Below are 25,927 nucleotides of genomic sequence, written 5' to 3'. Positions count from 1 at the left end.
CTCCTTGGGGGTCAGTATTGTCTCACGGGGGTGGGAGGAATGAGTAGGATATTGAGTGGTGTCAGACTTGGAGGGGTGGGAAGAGTGGTGGGAATTTGGGGTGACGGGGGTGGTCATCTCTGGAACCTGAACCCCTGGACGCCTGCCAAGAGCTTTTCCTCCCCCAGGCTCCCTGGCTTCTCCAGTCATAGGAGATCGGGCGAGGCGGAGTGGAAAGGCATCCTGAGCCCTCTTTCAAGACCCCCACAGATGCTTTAGTTGGGCAGGACTTGGGAGTCATTGACGAACTCGCCCAGAGCACAGAGGAATGGTAGGAGAGGAGCTGCCCGAGGCCTCAGGAAACACGTCTTGGAGACAGTCCCCACGTGGAGGGGCTAAGGGACGACCGTCGGTCCTGGAGTGGTAGCCTGGGGAGAAGTTACCAAGTGACCTCATGCCCGTGGGCAGGGCCAAGGTAGAGGCCAAGCTACACATCAGGAAGCGATGAGGGACGGGACCTGAAAGGCAGTAGGTGCTCAGGTTCGTCTGGCCCTTAGGTTCCTATGGGACTGGTGGAAGGGCATGGGGACTGTGAGCATGAAAGACCAGAGGGGCCTGATGTGTTTGGAGTTCACAGCGGTGTGACGTCTGAGAAAGTGGCCGTGGCTCCTCGTGCTGTGGGGAACCAGCAGTGAAGTTTGCTCACGGCTGTGCTGCTCATCTTTGTGACCTTAGTCCTGGACTCCCCACGCCTGGCAGCCAGGGCTGTCCCTGCTTCTAGTCAAGATTAGGGAAGCCACACTGGAGAACTGCCTGCTCTTGGCTGGAAACCAGGCTTCTCCAGGGCAGGAGTCAGAGAGGAGCCTGTGGGACAGGACTCCTCTGTCCAAGAGTTACCACCCCAACACCTTGCACACAAGTTAAAAGACAAAGCTTGTCATTATTCTGTAACTGTAATTGACAGCGCTGGCTTAGGTATCTTAGTAGGTCTCCTAACTTCTGGTCCAGTCTCTCTTATGGTTAAATCTTCAATAATAAATATTTGAATGATTTAGAGATCAGGTTTCAAGATAAGATACTTCCGGAGAGAGGCGAGGGGAATCTAAAATTCACCTAAACACCAAAGGGCTGACTGTAGGCTCTGGAATACCGCTGCTGGGAGGGGTCTTCCAGATAGACTTAGGGCGGGGAAACAGATCTAGAGATGAGAGGATGAGATAGTACAGGGAATCCGAACAGTCTCCATAGACTCTGGACAGACGGTGGGAAGTCACCTTGGGAGGGGAGGGAGAGGTGGCTGGTCCCAGTAAGGCCGACAGGACAGCGGCAGAGCCACAGTGGAATGACAGCCCCTCTCTTCGGGAACTGCAGTGGGAGGCAAGAGGGGTCTCAGGGGCCGGGGGTGTCTGGGCCGGGCGGGTCGAAGGCCCAGGGCACCGCGCCCCGCAGATGCCGCTCCTGCAGGGAAAAGCTCTGGGTACGTATGCGGCTTGTCACCTCCTGGGTGCGCAGCGTGAGGCCAAAAATGTCCTCGTGATAGCGTTGCTGATCCTGGGAGGGAAAGAGGGCGGAAGATCAAAACCCCAGTGGAAGTGTGGAGTGGAGGTCGGCCCCGCCCCCGTCCGGGTCTGGCCCCGCCGGCCCAGGCCCCGCCCCCTGCCCCGCCCCCGCCCCTCCGCACCCGCAGCACGCCGATGACGTCGCCCGCCTCGTCCAGCTCCATGCCGCCCTCTGTCGCCAAGATGCGCTGCACCGTCTGCAGGACGCTGGTTGCCATAGTGACGTCGCCGCAGACAAACATGTGGCCCCGCTCGAGGCACAGCACGCGGTGCACCTCGGCAGCCAGCTCGGTTCTCAGGATGTCCTGTACGTAAGTCTGAAGGGAAGGCGGGGTTAGGGGTGGACCCCGGCGGGGCCCGCGGAGCAAAGGGTAGGCCCCTGGGGAGCGAGGGGGCCGGGCGGGTCCTGGGCGCGAAGAGATGCCCTGGGTGCCAGGCGGGGCCCAGGTGCGCGGGGCTGGGGTCTGGAGAGACGGAGCGGAGCCGGGGGCGGGGCTTGGGTGAGGGTGACCGGAACCCAAAGGGGGCCCAACGAACTGATCGGAGTGGGCCGGGCCGGCCTGGGTCTCAGAGCCCAGCTAGAGCACACGGCGATTCTTCCTCCGTACTTAGCTTCGGGTTACCCCAGCACCCTCAGGGTCCCGCACCTTGGGGCTGTCAGGTTCCCGGGAGAAGGCGGTGAGGACGCGGCCAAACACCCCGCGCTCCTGGGCGTCCTGCACCTCGTCGCGGTAGAGATGGTCGAGTTGGGAGCACCGGCAGCCGAACACCAGGGTCATGGGGGCGGGCTGCAGCCCTGCGGGCATCACTGTGGCTTGAGAGCGCCCTCAACCCCTCCTAGGGAACCCAGCTCCGGGGACACCTCCCACTGGCTTCCCTTACTCTGGCCGACCGCGCACCTTTTCCTGCAGAAGCCACCACTCTCCACTCTTTGGCCTCTAGGAGAGGGCTAGATGTTTTCACAGAGAAGCCCAAGGTCACAGGAGGTGGTGACTTCCCTCTGGCGGAATGGCCAGTGGTGACACTGTGCTACAGCAGGGCCTCCTGACTCAGAATCCATGCCCTTGGGACCATGTAACCCTGCAGCCCTGAGACAACCCTCTCTCCCTGCTCAGACCCCACGTTCTCCCACACCTTCAGCTTCTGTACTCTGCGCCTTCCTCTTAGTCACAAGCCCCCTTTCTTTTGATCGGCCAGCTTCCCTGGGCACCCTGTACCCAATCCGAACACCCTTCAGCTTCCTGGGATCTCAGACACACTTCGTTGACCTCTGACACAGTCCAGAGTTCACCTGGGGCATTTCCGTCTTTTGAGTCCCAACCCTGTCTTCTCTAGGCTTTCAGGTTCCCTTTGTCCTTAATTCAATCTAATGCTACTTTATGCTAGGCACCAGGAAGCCAGACCAATGGGGCACTGCTCTTGTCTCTAGGGGGTCCCCCCACTCCCCGGTCTAATAAACTTCACCTTTGGAGTCCTGTTTCTTGCCTTTCAGCGCTCTGCCCCTTGGTCCCCCTAAATTGTATGACTCCCTCTTGCCTTCCGGTCACTCCCTTGGGCCCTGGCCTCACCTTTGCTTTCAATGTCATGCAGCCGCTCCTGCCAAAATCCCCGGAAGGGGGCGATGCCAGTGCCGGGGCCCACGAGGATGCAGGGCACGTAGGGGTCAGGCGGCAGCCGGAAAGAGGGAGCCCTGGCCAAGACACCCTCCGTCAGGCCCCCTTTGTCCCCCCAGACCCCCCCACTCTTAACAACCTCGGCAGGGTGGAGAGAGGAGAACTTAACCTGCTTGCGTCTAGCTTACAGCGAGCATGGTATGCTTAGGAAAAGAACTCTCCGTGTTGGCAGAGACTCTCTGGACCTGTGGTTTCTGGAGGTTCCATCAAAGGAAGTAAAGCTCAGGCTTGAACTGAAGAACGTTTTGATGTCTCAGTTTAGGAGATATAGAAAGCACGGGGAAGGGAAGGGCAGACAGCCTTTTGGTTCATAATGGGCTTACAGCCTCAATATCGGCCTTTGGTTTGTGTTCACTAGATGGGCAGTTTATCTGTAATTTGGCCTGCTGGATGGGTTTGGGTCACTGGGCCTGGCTGGTGCATCCTGGGAACTCTTGCTTGTGCCACCTTAGGCCTCCAGCTCCTGGGTGCTGGATGGGGCAAGACTTATGGACGCAGCAGGCAGGGAAGGGTGTCCTGAGATCCTTCCCTTTCCCTTGAGTCCTCAGTGACACTATGGTGAGCTAACTAGTTTTCCCTGGACTAAAGGCTGGTGGAGCATAGTTCCCAGGTGCCTGCCTGCCAACATCCGAGGGACCCCATGGATGTAGGGAGGGACACAGTACACCTTCTAAAAGGGACAGGGCCTGCTGGGGTGGGATCCCAGCCCGTTCCTGGGAGCTGCAGCTTCAAGGTAGGACCTGAAGTTCGAATCAGTGAGAGGCCCGAAGCTAAGCCAGAGTTGTGAAGTGAGTGGCTTAACGGGATGCCCCTTCCTGGCTGGGTTAGGTGGGGCCTGCCTGTTCCCACTCACATGCTCCACCAAGGCTTCTCCCCTCCCCCCCCGTCCCCCCCCCCCCCACTATAGCCAGCCCGTCCATATGTCCTCGGCCATCTGCGTGGCGCTCTGTCCATCCTGGCTTGGACAGACCCCCTCCTCCCTGTGCCCCTCCTGCGTGCCCCCGCCGCCCCTGCAGTGCTCACTCACCCCCTGATGAAGCAGGGCACTGGGTCTCCAGTCTTGAGTTGGCTCAGCCACGTGGAGCAGACCCCATAGTGTAGGGGGCCCAGCCCATCTAGGGGGTGGGCAGGAGGGAGAGGGCCCCTGGTGAGGGATCCACACCCCCCCCCACCCTGCCCCGGGGGTCACTGCGGGATCCCGGCCCCTTCCCCCCTGTCCCCCGCCTCACCTTGGGTCCTGTATGCCAGCACAGCCACCGTGAGGTGGACCTCTCTGGGGTGGGCGCTGGGGGCCGAGCTGACGGAGTAGTACCGGGGCTGCAGCAGGGGCAGCTGGGTGAGGAGCAGTGGGGCGGGCAGTGCCACGGACGGGAACTGCTCCAGCACCTCCAGCAGCGTGGGGCAGCGGAACCACTTCCACTCCTCGTAGCGCCGGGGGTCCTGGCGGGGCGGGGGGTGGCAGTGAGCTCGGCTCCTGCCTCCTGTCGACCTCCCTTCTTGACCCCTCCTGAGCTGAGCCTCCTGGCTGGGGGGCTTCTCGCTCCTCAGCTGGGGCCACAAACATTTCTCCAGCATCTTCCGTGTGCCTCTTTAAGGCCAGAGAATTTAGAGATGAATAGGAACACCAGAGTTGGTGGGGGGTCTTAGACCTCCAGGACTTCCGCTGGAGGTCCCCCTCCTCGCAGCTCATCCTGTCTCATGGGCCCTTGCTGCCCCACCGGGGGCAGGCATTGGGATGGGTGTGGGGGCTCCCGACCTGACTGAGGGTCTCGAGCTCCTGCTGCTCGCTGGGTTCTTCGGCCAGGGTGCTGAGCAGTCGGAGAAGCCGGGGGCTGGGCGGGGAGGTGATGTCCAGGAAGAAGGTGAGAGCCTGGCGCAGCGTGCACGGGGGCAGCCGCGGGTCCCGCACCCAGCTGGGAGGAGGGCCGCCTGGGGGTGGGGTGGGGGGCATGAGGGGACACTCAGAGAACGGGGCCACACTGGGCCTGCCTTGTCCAGGGCGACGGCTGCTTCTTGGGGGAGGACGTGGGGACTGACCACACCTTATGGTGTCATTGGACGGCTGGCCCTTGGACAGTGGTGGTGGGCCTGTCTGGGTAGACCCTGTGTGTCTATTCGAGGGCCCCTGCTGGATTGGGTTGGTCTGGTTGTGTGTGTGTGTGTGTGTGTGTGTGTGTGTGTGTTCGGGGCCCCTGCTGGATTGGCTTGGTCTGGTTGTGTGTGCGTGTGTGTGTGTGTTCGGGGCCCCTGCTGGGTTGGCTTGGTCTGGTCGTGTGTGTGTGTGTGTGTGTGTGTGTGTGTTCGGGGCCCCTGCTGGGTTGGCTTGGTCTGGGCCCCTGCCACTCCCCCGCTCATCTTATTGTAACTCCAGGCCCGGGGGCAGTGGAGGGCAGACCTGGTGCCAGCTACAGAGCAGGCTAGATGGCTGGGGATGGGGACGGGCCCAGAGGGAGGGGTGGCCTTTTGTGGGGGCTCTGGGGGTGGGTTCTGAGAAGGGAGCCGCAATCCATGGAGGTAGCACGGTGGCTGCGAGTGGGGGCCGCAGCAGCCTTCCATCGGGTCCTGACCCTGAGGGGACCCTGGGGCCAGAGGGATGAAGCGGCCCTCAATGGCCCCCCACCCCCGCCCCCTAGATGGCCCCTCACCTGGGCTGCCCTTCTCCAGCTGCTCCACAGCCACAGACTCGGTGGGTGGCGGTGGGTCCTCCACGCGGCTCAGCAGCGCCTCCACGAGGCCCGGCCGGTTGGGCGGGCAGATGCCTATGTGGTCCCCCGGCTGGTACTGCAGCCCCTCCTGGCCTGCAGTGTCCAGGCGCACCAGGATGGTGGCCCGGCTGGGATGGGGAGAAGGGAAAGTTATAGGACGGCTGGGGGCGAGGAGGTGGGTGCTGGGGTCTGGGGAAGCGGGGGTGGGTGGATGAGTTGGGGGAGTGGCCCTCCTCACGTGGACTTGCTGCTTTGCAGGTTTTCCACTGAGAGGACTGTGGCCTGAAACATCTTCCGTCTGTGCACGTGGATCAGGCCTGAGGGGCGAGGGGGTGGGGAAGTGAGCAGACGAGACTGAACCCAAGCCAGGGACTCAGGCCTGGCCCCCGAGTAGTGGGTCCTGGGCCCCCTGGAGCCCAGAGGGCCGGCAGGGTTGGGGTAACGTCGGGCCCCACCTGGCAGCAGCTGGAGACCTTCGGCCTGGGTGCTTAGCCGGTACCTCTGGCGTTTCCAGCTCCGTTTGGGGCTGAAGATGTCCTGGGCGGCGGCCTTGGCCTCCTCCCCGACGCAGAACGTCTCGCAGGAGGCCTGGGGGTGAGGAGGTGAGTGTTGAGGACCCCCGGCCGCCAGGGAGGCCCGAGCAGCAGGGAGCTCAGAGAGGCTGATCAAGGGCCCGTTGGATCCTCGCCACCTCCCCGAAACAGAGGCTGACGGCACCTTGTCCTTCAGCCCACTTGGTGCCGCTGTGCTGGCTACTCTTTTGCACATATCTGTGTCATACCCACTCAGTAGTTAACCTGGTGAGTGTTAATCTCATGGTGCAAGAGGCACAGAACTCATTGCACACAGTAAGTAGCCCTCAGCGAAGGCGTCTGTGTTTAGACCTGAGGTCACAGTCTGATTCCTAGACTGAAAGTGAAAGAAAGTGAAGTTGCTCAGTCGTGTCTGACCCTTTGTGACCCCATGGACTGGAGCCTACCAGGCTCCTCCCAGGCTCCTCCTGTCATTGGATTTTCCAGGCAAGGATACTGGAGTGGGTGGCCATTTCCTTCTCCAGGGGATCTTCCTGACCCAGGGATCGAACCCAGATCTCCCTCTTTGTAGGTAGCCGCTTTACCGTCTGAGCCACCGGGGAAGCCCAGGCATTCCTAAACTAGCAGCTTGCGAGTCTCCGGTTCCCAGGCTTTACACACCTGCTTAGAGTCTGCTGAAGATGAAATGAGAAGCTTAGGTAAAGCCCTGAAGTGCTCCTGGAGTGGGCACAGAAGGGGGGCGGGGCCTGGGGCAGGACCCCTGGGAGGGTATGTATCCTATCTGTTTCTGCTCAGGCGCAAGCCTGGCAAACCACTTAGCCGGCCCCTTAGTGTGAAACCTACAGCTCATCCAGGATTGGCTGCCGCCTCCCCTCCCACCCGCATCGCCAGTCCCGTTAATCTTTCTTTTGTGTGTGTAAAGTCTTATATCTCTTCCTTCCTTCCTTGGCCCCCTCCCTTCCTTCCTACCCCTCTCTGCTCCCACCCTGGTCAGCTCAGAGCCTTCCTGCTTCAGTCTGGATGCTCCTCCCGTCAGCCCTGCATTTCTAAGCGTTGTCCGCCAGCCTCATGCCCACTCCCTGCTTCTCTCCTCACGCTCCCAGCTTCCTGTCGCTTCCCTTTGTCTGAATTCTTTACTCCTGTTTTTCATTCCCTCTTCTCCCAGCAAGGGCTTCCCTGCTGGCTCAGATGGTAGAGAATCCGTCTGCAGTGCAGGAGACCCGGGTTCCATCCCCGGGTCGGGAAGATCCCCTGGAGAAGGGAATGGCTACCCACTCTTGAATTCTTGCCTGGGAAACCCATGGACAGAGGAGCTTGGTGGGCTCCAGTCCATGGGGTTGCAAAGAGTCAGACACGACTGAGCGACTAACACTCTCCTCCCCAGCAAAACCTCCATCTGTGCTGGCCGGCCCTCCCCACCCCTCCTCCTGGGGAGCCCTCCTCCTTAGCCATCAGTCCAGGCCTGCTGAGCTCAACCTTGGGAACCCTGGCGGGGCCAGCAGTGTCCTGAGCCATGTTAGGACTGGGAGAAGGAGCCCCCCTCAGCTCCAGGAGTGGTCCCCAGACCAGGCAGGGCTGTTCTGGAGGAAGCCCAGACTGAGAAAGTCCCACCTTGTTCTCCCCTAGCCCAGGAACCCCCTCTGGCTCAGGTACCACCCCAAGCCTGTCTGGCCCCTGACTTCCTGTAGTTTCACAGCTTCAGCCCTTGCCTCTGTCTTCCCTTTCTCCTTCATCCTGCCCTGCACCCTCTCCCCTGCACCCATCCGGGAGAGGGAGCGACCTGTGCCTCTGTGCCTGCCCGAGGCAGCCGCCTGCCTGCTGGGGCCCTGGCTGCTGCTGCTTCAGGGCCATGTCGTCCATCAGTACTACTCAGGACTCAGCCAGAAGGGCTGGCTGTGCAGTGGGGCAAAATATAAAGGTGGATTTTGGAGGAGCCGGAAGGGGCCGGAGAACCCAAAGAGTCAGGGTGTCGGTGAGGCCCCGGCCTCCTCCGTGTGGCAGGTCTGGAGGTGGATGGAAGGAGTCAGCATTGGAGTTGGAGGGGTGGCGGGAGTTGGGGAGCTCACCTGGAAGGCTGCCTTTGCCCAGCCACGGAAGGCCTCCTCCTGGCCGCAGAGCTCGTCGCCCTGGCCCAGCTGCAGCAGCCGCTCCCCTCCCAGCTCTTCCAGCCGGGTGTCCACTGCACGCGCGAAGGCGCAGAAGTGGGGGTACGCCCGGGAGCCCAGTCCAAACACACAGAACCTGGGGTACCAGGAACCATCAGGGCAGGCCCCTTCATCCTCGCCCCTGGTGCCCAGGCAGCTCGCCGCCCCCACCCCCCGGCAGAGCCCTCCTCGCCGAGGCCCCCGGACCTGAGGGTCCCCAGGGCCCCCGCGCTGTCTGTGTTGCTGGACTCCTTTCTCTTCCGCCGCCAGGAGGACACCAGCGGGTCGGAGCAGGAGACGCTGTTGAAGCGGATCTTGTAACTCCTGCAGGAGGCCAGGGGACAAGGGTGCCACAGGGGAGGAGACCGTCAGGGCCCAAACAGCGCCTTCAGGGGCTCTGCCTCTGTGGTGCTGGGGGCGGGGTGGCTTGGTTTCGTGGCTGAGGGTCCGTGTCCAGGGGTCCCTGAGCCCTAGGCCCCGCCTCCTCTCCTCTCTCTGCAGGAGACGGGCCCCTCAGAATCCCCGGGACTGAAAGTGGGTACGTCACAAGGAAGAGGGTGTCCTGAGGCTGTGGTGGGTGGGGCTTAGGCCTGTGCTCAGCTGTCCTCCAGCTTGTTGGGAGGCTGACTTGCGGCCCAGAGAGGGGACTCTGTAGACCCCCTTTCCTTTTGTGTCTCCAAATGCCTCCCTTTCTCCCCCCTTCCCTTCCCCTCCCCTTCCCCCTCCTTCTCCCCTACCCCCACCCCGCCCCCACTCACTTGTGCTGTTCCGGCCTCGGGGAGCTGTTGTAGGGCCCCGACATTTCCATCAGGGCAGCTGCAAAACTCTGGTGAGGGCAAGTGTTAGCGTGGTGATTAGTTTTGTTTTATTTCAGACTGTACAGAAGCTCATACTGCACTGTAGTGGTCCCTGTTATCATTAGTTATGATTTTAATTTTTGTTTTGAACATTTCACAAAAAGAGGTATGGGCTTTTGCAAAACATTACAGAAGTGTGTCAAGTAATAAAATAGAAACCCTACCCTTCCCTTCCCTCCAGTCTCATGCGTCAGAGCAGATGTACCACAGACAGCTGTTACACTTTCTAGCCCCTTTTTCATTGTGCTTAATATATGTCTGTATTTATAGTTTATTTATTTGGCCATGCCATGCAGTTTGTGGATCTTATTTCCTCGACCGGGGTTGAACCTAGGGTCCCCCAAGGTGAAGGCACCATGTCCTAACCACTGGACTGCCAGGGAAGTCCCTAGTTTTCCTTTTAAGTGAAAATGGGATCATATTATGGTTACCTGCTTTTTGCCAATAACCTATCATGGGTGTCCTTCATGTCTACACACCAACACTGACCTCAGTCTTTTAAATGACGACACAGCATCCCATCATGTGTAGGTACCGTTATATATGAGACCTCCCTCTGACAGGGACGTCTGGATGGTCTACGAACAATTCTCAAACACTCATATGTGCTTGCTTCCTCCTTTGTATATTTCAGGAGGGTAGTCCTTGGAGGTGGACTTTCTGAGCCAGGATTTGAAAACGAGTCATCAAATTGTCCTCCAGGATCCTGTCCACACTGGAGGTGACCACTCCATAATGTTTCAGCCAATTTGATAGGTGGAAACAGCTCTCAGTCTCCCTGCGTTGTCCTGATCACTAGCGGCGCTAACACCTTCTAGAAAGCTGAGCCGTTATCACGTGCTGCCACGGAAACAGCTTAGAACTACACATGCCAACCTTTGCACAGGAAAAAACAAACCGCGGCAAGGCCATAACATCCCGGGATTCACTACAGATGCCTTTAGGTAGTGGGCCTACAAGTTCACCGCAATTAGCATGCACTACTTTACTTTCTGAACATTTTCTTTAAGTATAATGTACCCACAGAAAAGCACCCATGTTATAAAATGCCCAGCTTTATAGCTTTTCACAAACTCAACCTACCTGTGTCGTCAGCATCGCATCAAGAAATGTCACCAGCGTCCTAGAAGTCACCTTCGGATAACCCGAGCCCAGGTTCCCACCTCCCGCCCTGGGGTCACCACTGGCTCTCCTGATTAAAACACCAGACATGTGTCCTCCCTGTTTCTAAACTTGGTGCAAAGTGAGTCTGATGGTCCGATTCTCCGTGTCTGGCTTCTTTCCCACTCACACGTGATGTTTGAGATTCATCCGTTTCATTGTGTATGGCTGTAATTTGTTCACTCTCATTGATGCATCGCGTTTGAAAAGACCATGATGTATTTTTCCCATCTATGATTGAGAGTCATTTGAATTGTTTCCAGTGCGGGGATACCATGAGGAGTGCTGCTATTAATATTCTTGTTCATGTCGTTAGTAAATATATGCCATTTTCTGTGGGGTAAATTCCTAGGTTTCCTCCATTAAAAAAGGAATATGTACATACATTGACATGCGCGGAATTTAAGGGTGCAGTTCAAATTGGTTTGGCCATTGGGCGGTTTCAAAGTTAGACATACGTCTACCCAGTGACCCAACAGTTCCACTCCTAGGTATTTATCCAAGAGAAATGAAAACATAAGGCCACAAAAGCCTTGTACAAAACTGTTCATAACAGCTTTATCCACAATAGCCAAGCGCTGGAAAACAGCCCAGGTGTCCGTCAGCAGGGGAGCAGAGAAATAAACTGTTCACACCCCCGAGGTGGACAGGAATGAACCACTGAATGGTCCAACAGCGAGATGAGCCTCCAAAGTAGGGTGGGTGAAAGAAGCCAGACACCGCGTGCCCCTTTCCATGACCTTCTAATGCAGGTGACAGGAATCAGGATGGGGGTCGCCTTTGGTGGGGAGACTGGGAAGCAGATTGACTTGGGGCCTTTCTAAGTGCTGGGAATGTTCTCTGTCTCAAAAGGATCGTGGGTCCCACGGATGCAAACACGACTCTCATCCTAGAAACAGCTGGTGAGTGTGTTTTTCTTTAGAAGGGAGGTCGCACGCAGGACTGAAGGGGCAGCGTGGTGGGGGAGAGGCCCTCTGTGGGCATCCTGCTCTAGGAGGCTTGTGGTGTAAGTGCTAAGAAGACATCTAAAGGCAGAAGCAGACAAGAGCTCCAGAAGGGAATGCAGCTAGGGGCGCCGCGACCGGGAAGCAGGGAAGGTAAGGGTTAATAGTCAGGTATCGGACTCAACTCTAGCTGGTTTCTGTCAAGATCTGTTCAGAAAGTGAGGTTCCCTAATTTCTGTTGGCGTTGGAGCAGTGGCCTTTTCTTTTGTTAAGAAGGAAGAAAAGACAAAAAGCTGAGATCTCACTTTAGCTGCCGTCTTTCCCATCCGTCAATGCCTGACCAGCCAGGAAGTGCCTCCCAAGTGTGGAAAGCTTGCTCTGATAGTGGAAGTGACTCAGACTCCGGGTGCTGCCCAGCCACACTCAGTTTTGAGTCTCCCTTCTTGCCGGGTGCCCCCTTCCCTGGCAGGCCTCACCTCTCCATTCTCCGGGGGATCGCCATTCCCAAAGGTGCTGGTCACCACCAGCACCAGCGCCTCGTGCTCCAGGGACACCACGTCATACTCATCCATGCACAGGACCTGCAGGCAGGGAGAAGTCGGATGTCCTGGGGACCCAGGCCCGCTGCCCTGGTCTGTTTCACTCTCGTCCTCGTGGGAGGGGGAGACTCAGGCCCTCACCTGATCCCTGCGTCCCTGAGGGTCCCGGGCTCCTCGTGGGCCCTGACTGTGACCCTTTCCCGTCCTCCAGCGTGTGAATGAGGATAGGGCCAGGACACCCCCCCACCCCCCACCACTTCTTTTCAGACCCTTGCCCGCTGGGCTCAGCCCTACCCGGGGGTCAAAGGCCTTCCGGAAGAGCCTCCCCAGCTGCTGAGCATAGCTCTGGGCCCGGCCGGTCTCAGAGGCGTACAGGATGGTTGCTTTCACTCGCTTGGCCATCAGGGTGCCCATGAGTGAGGCAGAGATCTTCACCGCACTGTGGGCGAGGAGGGGATGAGGGGGTCCCAGGCGCACAGAGCCAGGGGCCTCCCCCTGCGAGCAGGGTCTTGGTGGGTTTCCAGGGGTAGTGTGCCCAGACCACCGATGGGGGGGGGCGGTCCCCTGGGGTGTGGGGGAAGGGCAGCCCCCCACCCGGCGGGGGGAGGCACCTACTTGGCCACTTCCTTAAAGGTCTTCTTCCTGGTGATGCCGGTGCCCTTGGCCGCGCTTCCCTTCCAGGGGTCTGGCTGCAGGGGGATGAGGAGGGGCAGGAGTGAGGGGGGAGAGGAGAGAAGAAAGGGAGGTTGGAGGCTCCTGGAGGCTGTTCTGTTAGAGCTGGAGGAGTGGGCAGGAGCCCGTGGGGGGTGGGGTGGGTACCTGGTAGCGGAAGGCAGGGGACAGGACGTAGTTGACCATCTCCTGGTGGAAGACGGGCGTGAGGCTGCCCGAGATGGGGGGCACGATCCAGGCCCAGTCGGCGGGGCAGCCCCCCCTGGCCTTCTGCTCGTTGTCCAGGTGCTTCATGAAGGACACCGTGGCTGCGTGGTGGTCCACGATGGTCACCTTGGCGAGCTGGGGAGAGGGAGGGAAGGGGCGGGGCCAGGCTGAGGCCCAGCCCACAGAGCTGCCCTTCCGCCACTCACCCCACACCTACATGTACCGCCTTCCCAGAGCCAGCGCCACCCCTGCCTGGGGTGCTCGTGGTCCCGCTGCCAAGTCAGCGGCGGAAGCAGCGGCTCTGAGCTCTGACGTCTGTGTGCCCACCTTGACCCAGCCCACACATCAGCATAGCCGAAGCTCTTGAGACCCTGCAGAAGTACTCGGCAAACCCTACTTTCCTCAAATTATAATGCTCAGCATGCAATTGATCCTAGAATTAGAGTTTCCAGAATGCAGTGGGTCCCCTAAAGTGTGAAGCCCGGAAGGCCCCCAGGGACCACAATTACCGGGCATGCGCCAGTCGGCTGGGTTCCCGCACTGGGACCACCGGCCTAGGTTCTCAGAGCCCGCCATCTAAGTGCCTCCCTCTCTTCCAGCCCCGCTCCTGGCCCGTCGGGGCCCGTGTACCTGAAAGCTGTGCAGCACAGCCAGGTTGATCTCCACGGCCGCCTTGTCCTTCCACAGGGACGAGGTGGTCCGCGTGTCGAGGTCCATGCAGACAGCCACATCCTGGGGGCAGAGGTGCCCGGCATCGGTTGGGATGGGGGTGGGGAAGGATGGGCAGAGAACATCTCTGTCTCTAACTCATGAGGGGAGGGAGTGTGGGTGGGTGAGTGGGTAGCCATCCGGAGGCCCACCTGCTTCACAGGGCCGATACACGTGCCTGCCTACAAAGGCACCTCAGGGCAGAAAGGGACCCTGGCGCCAGTGACTTGTTGGCCCTATTGATTTTTCATCTCTAAAATGGGTTTTAACATGTTTTGAGTCAAAATACCCATTGAGAGAGCCTCCCAGGAGGCACTAGTGGTAAAGAACCTGCCTGTCAAGGCAGGAGACATAAGAAATGCGGGTTCATTCCCAGGGTCAGGAAGATCCCCCGGAGAAGGGAATGGCAGCCCACTCCAGTATTCTTGCCTGGAGAATCCCATGGACAGAGGAGCCTGGTGGGCTACAGTCTATGGGGTCGCAACAATCAGACATGACTGAGCGACTTAGGACACACATGCACACTCACGCTTTGAGAAACTCATGAAAGCTCCAGCCCCCATTCCCCGAAAAATAACTACATCTTCGCCTGTGGGCACCCCCTTTGCCCCGACCTTCGGTTCTAGCTCAGGAGGCTGGACCTGGCGTGTTCAGATTTCTCCCTGTTGCTGACATCCGGTACATCCCCCCCACCCCCGCCACACTGGTCCTCACCTCCAGGATGTTGTAGCGGTGAGGGTCACACAGGTTCCGCGTGCCAATCTCCGTGCTCATGTACCAGCCGCTGAAGGGGGCTGCGGGGAACTCCAGACCCCCGATTTCCAGCAGCATGTTGGACACGGCCGGGAGGGCATACCAGCGCAGGCCCAGGGCTGCGAACCACTCCAGTCTGGGGGCATCAGGACGTGGGATCAGCCTCTGTGGAGCCATACCCGCCCGGCCACCCCCCCACCTGCCCCAGCCCCTCTGTGCTCACGTGGGGTGCTCCAGGGGCACTTCGAGGACCAGCTCGGGGGGCAGAACAAAGAGCTCTGGAGCCTCATCTGGGGCCTGGAGCAGCAGGGGCAGCACGTCGAAGCGGCCGTTTCCGGGGGCCCAGCCGTGCTGGATGCAGAGCTGCGGGGAGGGGCCGGAGGGGTCTTGGGGCCGAGCCCTGTGGGCTCCTCAGGGGCCCTTCCTCCTTCGTCTCAGTGCGGTGCCCTTCCCCTCTACGCTGACCGCCCTTCCACTGGACCCTCCTGCCTCCTCCCAGAGTCCTCACTGTCTGGCTTTCCCTTCTCCTCTCCCCGTGCCCACCTCCGTGGTCTCCACGTTGGCGGGTCCCCCCATCTCGTCTCCCCGAGCCCACCTCCATGATCTCCACGTTGGCAGGTCCCCCCTTCTCCTCTCCCCGTGCCCACCTCTGTGATCTCCACGTTGGCGGGTCCCCCCATCTCGTCTCCCCGAGCCCACCTCCATGATCTCCACGTTGGCAGGTCCCCCCTTCTCCTCTCCCCGTGCCCACCTCTGTGATCTCCACGTTGGCTGGGTCCCCCCATCTCGTCTCCTCGTGCCCACCTCTGTGGTCTCCACGTTGGCGGGTCCCCCCTTCTCCTCTCCCCGTGCCCACCTCCGTGGTCTCCACGTTGGCGGGTCCCCCCATCTCGTCTCCTCGTGCCCACCTCCGTGATCTCCACGTTGGCGGGTCCCCCCTTCTCCTCTCCCCGTGCCCACCTCCGTGATCTCCACGTTGGCTGGGTCCCCCAATCTCGTCTCCTCGTGCCCACCTCCGTGGTCTCCACGTTGGCGGGTCCCCCCTTCTCTTCTCCCCGTGCCCACCTCCGTGGTCTCCACGTTGGCGGGTCCCCCCATCTCGTCTCCTCATGCCCACCTCCGTGATCTCCACGTTGGCGGGTCCCCCCTTCTCTTCTCTCCGTGCCCACCTCCGTGGTCTCCACGTTGGCAGGTCCCCCCTTCTCCTCTCCCCGTGCCCACCTCCGTGATCTCCACGTTGGCTGGGTCCCCCAATCTCGTCTCCTCGTGCCCACCTCCATGGTCTCCACGTTGGCGGGTCCCCCCTTCTCTTCTCCCCGTGCCCACCTCCGTGGTCTCCACGTTGGCGGGTCCCCCCATCTCGTCTCCTCATGCCCACCTCCGTGATCTCCACGTTGGCGGGTCCCCCCTTCTCTTCTCTCCGTGCCCACCTCTGTGGTCTCCACGTTGGCGGGTCCCCCCATCTCGTCTCCTCATGCCCACCTCCGTGATCTCCACGTTCGCCGGGTCCCCACGCACAGAGCCGTCCTGCTGTCTGTAGCCTGCGTAGCGCACCAGCTGGCTGTTCCAGATCCGGAAGTCTCCGCGGCCCGGGGTGCGCTGCGGGAACACTGTGATGGCCGAGCTGACACGGGGACGAGAGCTGGTCAGGGCCCGGGTCCACGGCCCGCCCTGGGGCAGGGTGGGGTCTCGAGCCGACGTGGGGCGGCACTCACCGAAGGTTGCCGCGGTTGGTGGCATACTTGATGTGGTTGCAGATGTAGGTGAACATCTCCTGTGCTGAGCTGCAGTCCCGGGCGTCGAACACCTGAGCCGGCGATCAGGGGGACCGGAGGGAGGTGCGGGTCTTGAGCAGCAGCCCCAGGAGAAGGGAGGGAAGTGGGGCAGGGACTGACGGCCTTGCCGCAGCCCTTGAAGGCTGGCGGTGCCCAGAGCTGTGAACTAGGGCTCTTTTTCCTCCGGGCAGCCTCCCTTTGGGCCCACACTGATCCTTTCTGTCCTGCACCCCACACGCCTGGCATAGCCTGGCCTGTTCCTTAGGCTGGCGAGTATCTCCCCATCCCTATAGGCTGACCTGGTCTCTGGTACAGAGGAGGGACCCAGTCACTGACAAACTGATCACTGGGGAAAGGCCACCAAGTGACTGGAAGGCCACCCGGGGTGTGGATCTTGAGAGTCCCCTGTTTCTCACGGTGCTCAAGCAAAGGCGGGTGAGCCCGGCCCGTCTTCTGACCCTCCTTGGGCACACATGATGGGGAGGGGGGGATGGCTGCATCAGGTGGCCTCCGGGGACCCTGCCCATCCTGGCATTCTGATGCTAGGAGGAGCCATCCTAACTGGCGGTGTGGAAGCCCCAGAGGCTGGGAGGTCTGATTCCTGCTTCAGGGAGGAGAGGACTCGTGTTGGTGATAGTGGCAGGCCTGGGGTCAAGGGTGGGTCAAATACAGAATCTCTGATGGATTCAGAGCTGAGCTGGAGCTTCAACCAACTTCAAGGGTTGTGCCAGCGTCAGACAGGACAGTTCTGATTTTATTTGGGACTCCTTTGGGATTTACGGGGCATGTGGCTTACTTCCAAATTCTCTGGTATTCAGTTACCGCTAAGAAGGCCAAGGTCACAGACCCAGCTCCCCCGTGGGTCAGGCTGTCCCAGTAACGTGGGCGGGCTGGCTGTGAGTCATGTGGAGGAGGGTGTGGGCCAGAGGCTCCGGCGGGGGGTGGGGGTGGGGGCAGGGGGGTGTGCTGGGAGGGAACGGTGTTTGGGGTGAGGAAGCTAGGATGGGCAAGTGAGGGCCTTTTCTGGAAGATTCTGTTGCTCTGACAATACCCCCCCCCCCCAACTCCACCCCTGGCCCAGGGATCACTGCTAAGCTGTCCTCACCTACACAGTGCATACCTCTGTCCATCTGGCCATTTCTCCCCACCCAGCCAGGGCACTGCTGTGGGTCTTAACAACCAGCTTTTGGCTCCTGGGCAGAGGGCTCTCCCGGGATGCTAGTCTCTAGGGGGGAATGGGCAGGAGTCTCCCCATTGCTGGGACCACCCCCCCTGCCCCAGGAAGCCTCGGGAGCTTGTCACACCCCTCTTTTTTCTCTTCTGCACCCCCTGGCTCCCACACTGGGTGCTTGCCGGCCGGCCATACCTGCAGCTTCCCCCACTGGATGCGGCCCACGCAGCGGGGCGCGTTGCGCCAGGCCTGCTTGGCCCCGAACACCAGCTCACTCTCTCGGAGGTGGTAGGTGCCCGTGGATGCCACCTCGGCCTCCACCTCCTGAAGCCGCTCCTCATGAGCCTGGGAGCCGCTCCTAGGAAGGAAGAGGGGAGTGGGAGGAAGTCGTTGGCAGGGGAGGACCCCCCAGGCTCGGCAAGCGTTTTTTAGGGGGGCGTGGTGTTGGCGGGTGTTGAGCTCAGGACCCCCTCCCCCGTGTAGTATCAGGATGGGGGGAGGGAATGAGAGCTGCCTCGAGGGAAGCGTCATCCACTTCTTGGTCTCAGCAGGACCTGAGCCGTAGGACAAGGAGGGGCTCAGGGGCTCAGGGGAGGGTCTCACCTCTTAATGGAGCTGTAGTACTGGTTGATGAAGTCCCTGGCCTGGCTCAGCAGCTGCTCAGCGGGTGGAGGTCCTTGGGAGGGCCGAGTCTGCAGTTTCCGGGGCAACACCAGGGAGCCGAGGCAGCGTCTGGGGGTGCAGGGCCCGTCCTGGGTCGGTGGAGGAGAACCGAGGTCAGGACCAGATCAGGGCTGGCGGCGGGTTGAGGGGTATGGGGCTAGGGCCTGGAGGCAGAGTCTGGGACCCCAGGGAAGGTTGGGGGCTGGGGCTCCCAGCTAAAACTTTAGCAAACAGCCGGGAGGTTGGGCTGGGTTAGGGCGGCTTGATAATGAACAAAGTGCCCCCCCCCCCCCCCCCGGCGTGTCCCTCAGCCCCTCCAGTTCCTCCCGGCGGGCCTCAGCCCTCTGGACCCTGACCTGGGACGCGGGCGGGGCTCCAGGCCTCACCTGCTGGGACTGCGCGCACAGGGTGTCGTAGGTGATGCTCCCCAGCACCCAGTTCTTCACTCGAGGGAACTTGGGCCCCTCTGGAGGCCGGGTCAGCGTGGGGCTGTTGGGAGCTGGGCTGGGTTGAGAGAGAGAGAGAGAGAGAGAGAGAGAGAAGTACGGGACCCTTGGGGAGTGTCCCAGAGACCTCTCTGGCCGCGTCAAGAGCCCCATGACTCATTTCTTGCCTGCCACGTGCTTTCTCACCTTTCCTCATGGCACCCACCACGGCCTTAGGAGGCAGGTGGTATCGCCCCCTGGCTCCCCTGGGGGTACAGATGAGAGATCTGAGGCTCAGAGGATGCCAGGATCGTCCAAGGGCCGAACTGCTCCTTCTATACCCAGGCCCATCTCACACCCACCCTGGATGCTCGGCCAGACCCGGAGCCGCGGGGGCTGCGGCGCTGGGATCTGAAGGCCCTGGTTCAAGGCTGGTCCTGGTCCCCACAGCCTCCTCTGGACATCTTCCCGGAGGCTGACATGAGCCCTTGCTGGCCTGGAGGGGGATGAGCCTGAGGAAGCCCCTGTGGGGACTCCTGGCCCAGATTTCCCTCCAGTTCACGCCCCTCCTGACAGTGGCTGCAGTGTGTGTGTGAGGGGAAGCCTAACGGGCCTTATCACTTCCTCCCAGAGCCGCCGGCCCAGCTCGAGGAGGAAGGGAGGACCTCGGGGCTTAGAGCGCCCGGTGCTCAGGGCTCCTGGCCCCTAGCCCTTCCCTGCAGAGCTGCCTGCCTGGCCTGGCACCCCACCTGGTCCTTCTTCTCCCCAGGAACCTCTGCTCTGGAGGCGGGTGCGGGGAGCGGGGTGGCCCTGCTGGGGGCTGGGGCTGCAGGCTCAGTTTTGGGGTAGATGGCCAGTGGGATGAGGGGTCTGGAGCAGGGGAGAGGGGACCTGGCTGCCCTGTGCTCTCAGTTCTTCCCGAGGCTCTCAGTCTCTCCCCCATGGCCTCAGTCCCTCACCCCATCTCTCCCCACCTCCTTTCCGTTCCCGTTAAATCGTCACGGCCGTGTGTTTGAAGTCTTGCTGTGAACTAGCAACTCAGAACAACCCCGTGGTGGTAAAGGACCACTCGGTCCATATTTGATATAAACGGAGGTTCAGAGAGGTTAAGTAAGTTGTTTCGAGTCACACAGCTCTTGGCTGCTGAGCAGCCCGAAAACCCTGGCCACGCACACCTGTGACACTGGCACCCTCGCCTCAGCTTTCAGCTGCTGCTTGCTGGCCCTGATTCAGGCCTCTGGTCTGAGCCTCCTTGGTGATCTGTCTGCACCGAGAGCCTTTGGCATCTGCCACCTGGCTCTCTGGAGTGGGAAGCAGGCTCCAACCCTTCCCAGCCCAGCCTGCAGGCCTCGACAGCTGCGCCCCCACCCTGCCACCTGTGCCCCGGCCTCCGTGGCCCTCACCTGTGGTCTGGCGCGTGCGGGGTGGCGGGTGCGGGGGCCCGGCTGGGCTCAGGTGCTGGGGAGGCCGGGCCCTGCTTGCCACATAGCCCGAAACCCAGCCCCAGCCCCAGGCCACAGGGGGGCCCGGGCTCCTGGCCCACACTCTTCAGGTTGCCCATGTCGCTGGGGCGGGCGGGCGGCCTCCGTTTGCTCTGTGGCTCCCAGCAGAGCCTCGGGCCTTTTCCTTAGGAAGGGGAGGGGGCAGTAGGAGGGGGCCCTCGCCCCGCCCCGTCCCTCACACACACAATGGGACAGGAACTAGCCCGGCCGGGGAGGCTCCAGAGCCTCGGCTCCACGCCCGCTGGCCCAGAGGGTGGAGGGCCAGACGCTTGGGTTCCGCTCTGAGAAGGAGGGTGATAAGGGGGAACCCAGGTGTCTGGCAGAGCCCTGGGGCCGGACCACAGGGACTAGGGTGCGTCGGGATGGTGAGGTGGGCTAGCCAGAGCTCCCGAAAGAAGCCTGCGGGGGTGTCTGACCAGAAGGGAGAACTTCCACCTTGCCCTTGCCGGCCTCGCCCTGAGGCGTCAGGCAGAAGGTGGGCACTGTGGCCACAGCAGGTAACAATGAGTCCCTTGCTCTCAGTGACCACAGGGACTGCTAGGGTCACCCCAGGGCTCTGCTTGACCACCTTGCTGACATCTAAGCACTCCTGGACTCCTACTGTTGAGTCCTTTCGGGTTCCTGGGGATACAGGCCCAGCAAGGGGGCACTGACCCTTTGTCCTTGGGTCTGGCATTAGGGTATTCCATTCCCTCCAGGCCCCTATTTCCTGGAACCCCCGCTCCACCCTGCCGCCCCCTGTGACTCAAGTTGGGGGACACAAAAGGGCAGGAAGCTGCGATCCAGGGCCTCCACCCCCCACCGTCATCCAGTGACGAATGCTTCCCCAGGGGGTGGGGGTGGGGGGTAGGTCAGCAGACAGACCCAGCGGTCAGGGCTGAGGCAGGGACTGCCCACTGGGGAGATCGTGGAGCCCTGGCAAGCGTGCGGGGTGAGGGAAACTACGATTCCCAGGATGCAGGTGGTGTACTCAGGCACTCCTCAGACACCATGAGCCATAGTGCATGCTGGGGTTTGTAGTTCTAAGCCATCTAGGGGCTGGAGAAGGGCCGTAAGCTGGGGCTTCAGCATCTACAGGGGTTCCAGCCTCATGGATCTGAGACCACGCAGACCAAGAGAAACTGCGACAAAGAAACAGAGGTTGAGCGACTGGGATGGGCAGAGACCGGGAGAGGCAGACAGGCAGACAAACAAACATGTAGATTTGTGTTGGCTGAGCTCCTTCGAAAAGCAGTGGAAGATATGATGGGTGCGGGCCTGGGTGGGGGGCGAGCAGGCGGACCAACCGGAAGGAACGGGCCGTGCTGCGAGCTCTGGGGTCACACCAAGAAGGTGGGGTCTGCCGGTCTGCAGGGAAGAGGGTGAGGGGGGCCTTGTGTGCCCAGACAACCCTGACCTCCTGGGCTCCCAGAAACTTTGCTGCCCCTCTCTCGGCCAGCGGGCAGGTGAGATTCAGAAGTATGAGGCCTGTGTTCATCTCGGCCTGTCCCCCCTGCCCACCCTTCCACTGGCCCTGGAACCCGAGGCCCCACCCTACTCGCCTCCGGAGGCAGGAGACAGACGGGGGTCAGGCCCCTACCTCTCAGACATTCTCCCCACCAGGGCGGAAGCAGATGGACCCCATTTCTGGCTCCCATGTAGCCACCACCTACAATGAACATGACTGAGAATGGTTCCTTTTTCCAGATTCCAGCTAACAGCTGTGACTGGCCTCCCCAGGGACAAAGCGGCAATGAGCCACAGATGCTGAAGTCATTACGACCTCTCGCCTGCAGCCCTGACCACAGCCCTTCCCTGTGGACTCTTGACCTCGAGGTCTCCCCTCCCATCTGCGCTCCACACTGCCGCCAGATCCATCTCAAAGTCAGGGCTGACCTCATGCTTTGACCCTTCCTGAAACCTTCAACCCAAGGTCGACACACTGGCCCCGGGGCCTCGATTCCCGTCCTGTGCCACTCATAGCCCTCTGTTCTAGACAAACGGGCTTCCACACAGTCCTTGTGAGCTCCTGCCCCCAGGCCCTTGCTTATGCCACCCTCATGCCCTCTCCCTTAGCCCTCCGACTAAGGAGGATCTTTCTTTTCCTTCCTCATGGCCCAGCCATGGCTGCTCTGGAGGCATCCTGCCCAGGGAGTACCTGCGACAGGAGGTGCAGGTGTGATGTCCTGAGGCTGCCCAGCACCAACCAAGACCACCTGCTCCTGTAGGGCTTCAGATGGCCCCTGGGCTCCGAGGTTCGCGGGTTCAGCACTGCTGCCCACGGCAGGGGCGGGGGGTGGGGGTGGGGGCTCTCCAGGCTGTCTCCCTGCAGTGCTCCTGTCAGCCTGCTGAGACCATCTCAGGCCTCGCTGTGGTTCGAGGCCAGTCCCATCCAGTCCTCCCTCCCCTCTCCTCCCACAGATGTCAGACCTGTGTCCTGTCCCACGCCTTCCCGTTATCTTTCACAGGCACGAATCCCTTTGCTTCCAATTCCTTCTGGGTGTGCTTCCTGGAGGACTCACGGCCCCGCTGTTTCCTCGCTTCCACCAGCCCGCTTCTCCAGGCTCCCCATGCCTTGGGAATATCTCTTGCCCTGGTTCCTCCCAGGGGCGGCTCCCGGGCAGATTTCTCTTCCAGATGAACTTGCGCTGCTCTGGAAGGACAGGGCAAGTGCTGCTCCTCTGGGGTCCGACCAGGCCTGCGTCTTCTGCACCAAGTAGGTGCTTTGTGGATATTGGCTTGTGCAGCTGCAGATGCCTGCAGCGGTCTAGGGCCGGCAGCTATGTGCTCGAGGCAGTTGGAGAGGGGCCGCTGAGCAGGAAACTGGCTGAGGCTCGTGGGTCTCAGTGGGCAGAAGGAGCAGGTTGGACTGGGCAAGGTCATGGTGCCAAGAGGGGACCTTCTCTGGACTGGGAGGCTGGGGACAGTGGAGTGCCGCTGCATGGACGGTGGGGACCAGGGACCCTGAACTGGTCTGGGCAGAGGGAGCCTGGCAGGGGTTTTAGGAAGGGAGACAGAAAAAGTAGAGCTAGTGAAAGCCAGAGGTGAGGCTTTACCGCAGGGGAGTTTCTGTTTGGCTGCATTTCCTGGAGCTTTGGCCAGCACTGGCCCACGTGTCGTAGCTCCCGTCCAGAGACCCTGGCATGCTTGATCCTTTGACCCTCCTACCTCTGGGCTGGGGTCATTCTCATCTCTCCGCAGACCCTGCCTTGATCTTTACTAGCCATCCCCAGTGGGCATTAAGTCTTATGAGTTTAAGTGACTTATTACTCTTCTTAGCAACTGCATTTTTTTTTTTTTGAAGTTGAGGTAGAATTGCTTTACAATGTTGCGTTAGTTTCTGCCATACAGTGAAGTGAATAAGCTATATGTATACACATATCCGGCTTCCCGTGTGACTCAGTTGATAAAGAATCTGCCTGCAAAGGAGACCTCCTGCCAATGCCCTGGATCAGGAAGATCCCCCGGAGAAGGAAATGGCAACCCACTCCAGTATTCTTGCCTGGAGAATTCCACAGACAGAGGAATTTGCTGGGATACAGTTGACAGGGTTGCAAGAGTTGCGTGATTCAGTGACTAAACCACCACCATACATATATCCCCTCCGCCTTGTCCTCCCCCAGTTCCACCGTCTAGGTTAGCAATTGTGTTTTAAAGAGTAATTGCTGGGCTGCTTTGCGGTCAAGTGGTTAAGATTTTGCCCTTCCACTGCAGCGGTTGTGGGTTCGATCCCTGGTCCAGGAAACCAAAATCCCACATGCTGCACGTCCCCCCCGCCCCCAAAAGAGCAATTGCTGAAAAAACAAAAATTTCAAAATCCGCAGAGTTGAAATTTCCATTGATGGGAGAGAATTTTAACTTATTTTTTCTTAGCTGCAATGCATGGCTTTCAGAATCTTAGTTCCCCAACCAGGGATTGAACCTGGTCCCCCTGCAGTGGAGGCGGGGAGTCCTAACCACCAGACTGCCAGGGAATTTCCAAGAATTTTCATTTTTCAAAAAAAATTTTTAATTGAAGGATAATTGCTTTACAGCATTTTGTTATTTTCTGCCAAATATCAACATGAATCAGCCACCAGTTCAATTCAGTTCAGTTGCTCAGTCGTGTCAGACTCTTTGCGATTCCATGGACTGCAGCATGCCAGGCCTCCCTGTCCATCACCAACTCCTGGAGTTTACTCAAACTCATGTCCATCAAGTCGGTGATACCATCCAAGCATCTCATCCTCTGTTGTCCCCTTCTCCTCCCGCCTTCAATCTTTCCCAGCATCAGGGTCTTTTCCAATGAGTCAGCTCTTCGCATCAGGTGGCCTAAGTATTGGAGTTTCAGCTTCAACATCAGTCTTTCCAATAAACACCCAGGACTGATCTCCTTTAGGATGGACTGGCTGGATCTCCTTGCAGTCCAAGGGACTCTCAAGAGTCTTCTCTAACACCACAGTTCAAAAGCATCAGTTCTTCGGTGCTCAGCTTTCTTTATAGTCCAACTCTCACATTCATACACGACGACTGGAAACACCATAGCTTTGACTAGACGGACCGTTGTTGGCAAAGTAATGTCTCTGCTTTTTAATATGCTGTCTAGGTTGGTCATAGCTTGCCTTCCAAGGAGGAAGCCAAATATCAGCATGAATCAGCCTTGTCTCCTCCCTCTTGAACCTCCCTCCCATCTCCCTCCCCATCCCACCCCTCTAGGTTGTTACAGAGCCCCTGCTTGAGTTCCTTGAGTCATACAGCAAATTCCCACTGGCTCTCTTAACTTACTTGGGATTTTGAGCAGGAATGGACTTTGGAGAGGATCAGTTTGGGATCCCCAGCCCCAACAGTGGCTGTGTTTTCTGCCCCTGGGGAGGCCAGCCCCCAGCCCCCAGCCCCCAGCCCCCATCAGTCCTGATCCATGAGGGTGAGAGACCCTTCGGTGGGTGATTAAGCCAGGCCCTTGGTGCCCCCTGCTCCCTCAGAAGGCAACCCACCTTACTCCTGCCTTCCCCCTCAGAGCAGGGAGCCCTGTGGGGCTGGGGGCGGGATGCCCTGACCTTGGGGAAGGGAAGGCCCTGGCTGGGGTGGGGGCGTGTGTCCGGGCTGTGGGACTGTGGAGGCTGGTGGCATTGGCAGGGGGGCTGAGCGGAAGGCCCTGGCTCTTTATAGCCCAACCCGGGGTTGTTCAGTGTGAGGTGGAAGTGCTCCACCCTCCCCGCTATGAGCAGCTTCCTTCCCGCCTGCTGGCAAACCTGGGTGGGGAGCTGAGGGGAAAGGAGGGGAGGGAGGCTGGAAGCGGGTTAGCGGGGAGCAGGCAGCCCTCTGGGGCCCCCCTTCCCCGAGGCTGTGGGGGGTGGGGGTGGAGTGGGGTTTGACCCTGACTGTAACTCACATTGGGGTTGGGAGCGGAGAGGTTGGCCGAGCTTGCCGACTGCAAAGCAGAAAGCTGGGTCTTTGGGGGTGGTGGTGGGGGCTATGGCAGGGTGTGGGGTGTTCAGGGCTCAGGCCCTGGAAGATGCTGGCTGTGCACAAGGGGCTCCTGGCGGGCACCAGGGCAGCCATCTAGCGAGCCCTTCCTGAGGACGCCACATGGAGGCAGCAGAGAGCTGGAGAGAAGAGGCTGCTGCAAAGGCCTGAGCTAAGGTTCTCAGACCCTCAGGGAGACCCGGGCTGCGCTGGGGACTGTGGCGTGTGCCTGGCTGGGGTGGTGGATCCACACTAGCTCCCTGGGACCCTGGAGTGGTTCGTCTGCATAAACCTGAAGCCCCTGATGATGACTCTGTGACCAGTCCACCCCTGAGGAGCAGAGGTCCTCCTCTTAGAAAGCACTCCCCCCCCCCCCCCCCCCCCCCCCCCCCCCCCCCCCCCCCCGCCGCCTTGGAGCTCCTGGGGAGACGGTACTAACTTCCTGAGGGAAACCTGGCGTCTCCTTGATTCTCCTTGAAGTTTAGACCCTTCCTTCTCAGCCACAGTTGATTCTCTGCCTCTGTGTGTGTGTG

At 60.2% G+C, this 25,927-nt stretch overlaps 1 protein-coding gene across 2 annotated transcripts; it reads right to left on the bottom strand.

The window, feature by feature from the left end:
* Positions 1–949: 949 nt before the first annotated feature.
* On the bottom strand, positions 950–20,042 carry NOS3 (nitric oxide synthase 3). Of its 2 annotated transcripts, none has more exons than XM_052638354.1 (26): positions 19,872–20,042; positions 18,400–18,547; positions 17,984–18,132; positions 17,576–17,738; positions 16,150–16,241; positions 15,917–16,058; positions 14,658–14,797; positions 14,396–14,570; positions 13,604–13,705; positions 12,914–13,108; positions 12,710–12,783; positions 12,389–12,533; positions 12,032–12,136; positions 9,352–9,419; positions 8,801–8,917; positions 8,516–8,690; positions 6,372–6,504; positions 6,155–6,233; positions 5,857–6,044; positions 4,968–5,140; positions 4,441–4,651; positions 4,239–4,326; positions 3,107–3,228; positions 2,186–2,334; positions 1,661–1,855; positions 950–1,530 (listed from the first exon to the last, which is right to left on the bottom strand). In XM_052638354.1, the coding sequence occupies exons 1-26, from the start codon at positions 20,027–20,029 to the stop codon at positions 1,369–1,371; spliced, it is 3,648 nt and encodes a 1,215-aa protein (XP_052494314.1). In that variant the 5' UTR covers positions 20,030–20,042; the 3' UTR covers positions 950–1,368. The 2 variants fall into 2 exon arrangements, with proteins under 2 accessions (XP_052494314.1, XP_052494315.1); XM_052638355.1 differs by having other exon boundaries at positions 18,430–18,547.
* Positions 20,043–25,927: the final 5,885 nt, after the last annotated feature.

Source organism: Budorcas taxicolor, chromosome 4 (genome assembly GCF_023091745.1).
Source record: "Budorcas taxicolor isolate Tak-1 chromosome 4, Takin1.1, whole genome shotgun sequence".
Lineage (NCBI taxonomy): Eukaryota > Metazoa > Chordata > Mammalia > Artiodactyla > Bovidae > Budorcas > Budorcas taxicolor.
This window is presented reverse-complemented; position numbering and strand designations above follow the sequence as displayed.

Coding starts and splice junctions, on each gene's coding strand:
- NOS3 (XM_052638354.1), bottom strand. CDS start 20,029: ATGGGCAACCTGAAGAGTGTGGGCCAGGAGCCCGGGCCCCCCTGTGGC. Junction 13,706..14,395: donor ACCGCTACAACATCCTGGAG/GTGAGGACCAGT, acceptor CTCTGCCCCCAG/GATGTGGCTGTCTGCATGGA. Junction 1,856..2,185: donor GGGAACCTGACAGCCCCAAG/GTGCGGGACCCT, acceptor CCTTCCCTTCAG/ACTTACGTACAGGACATCCT.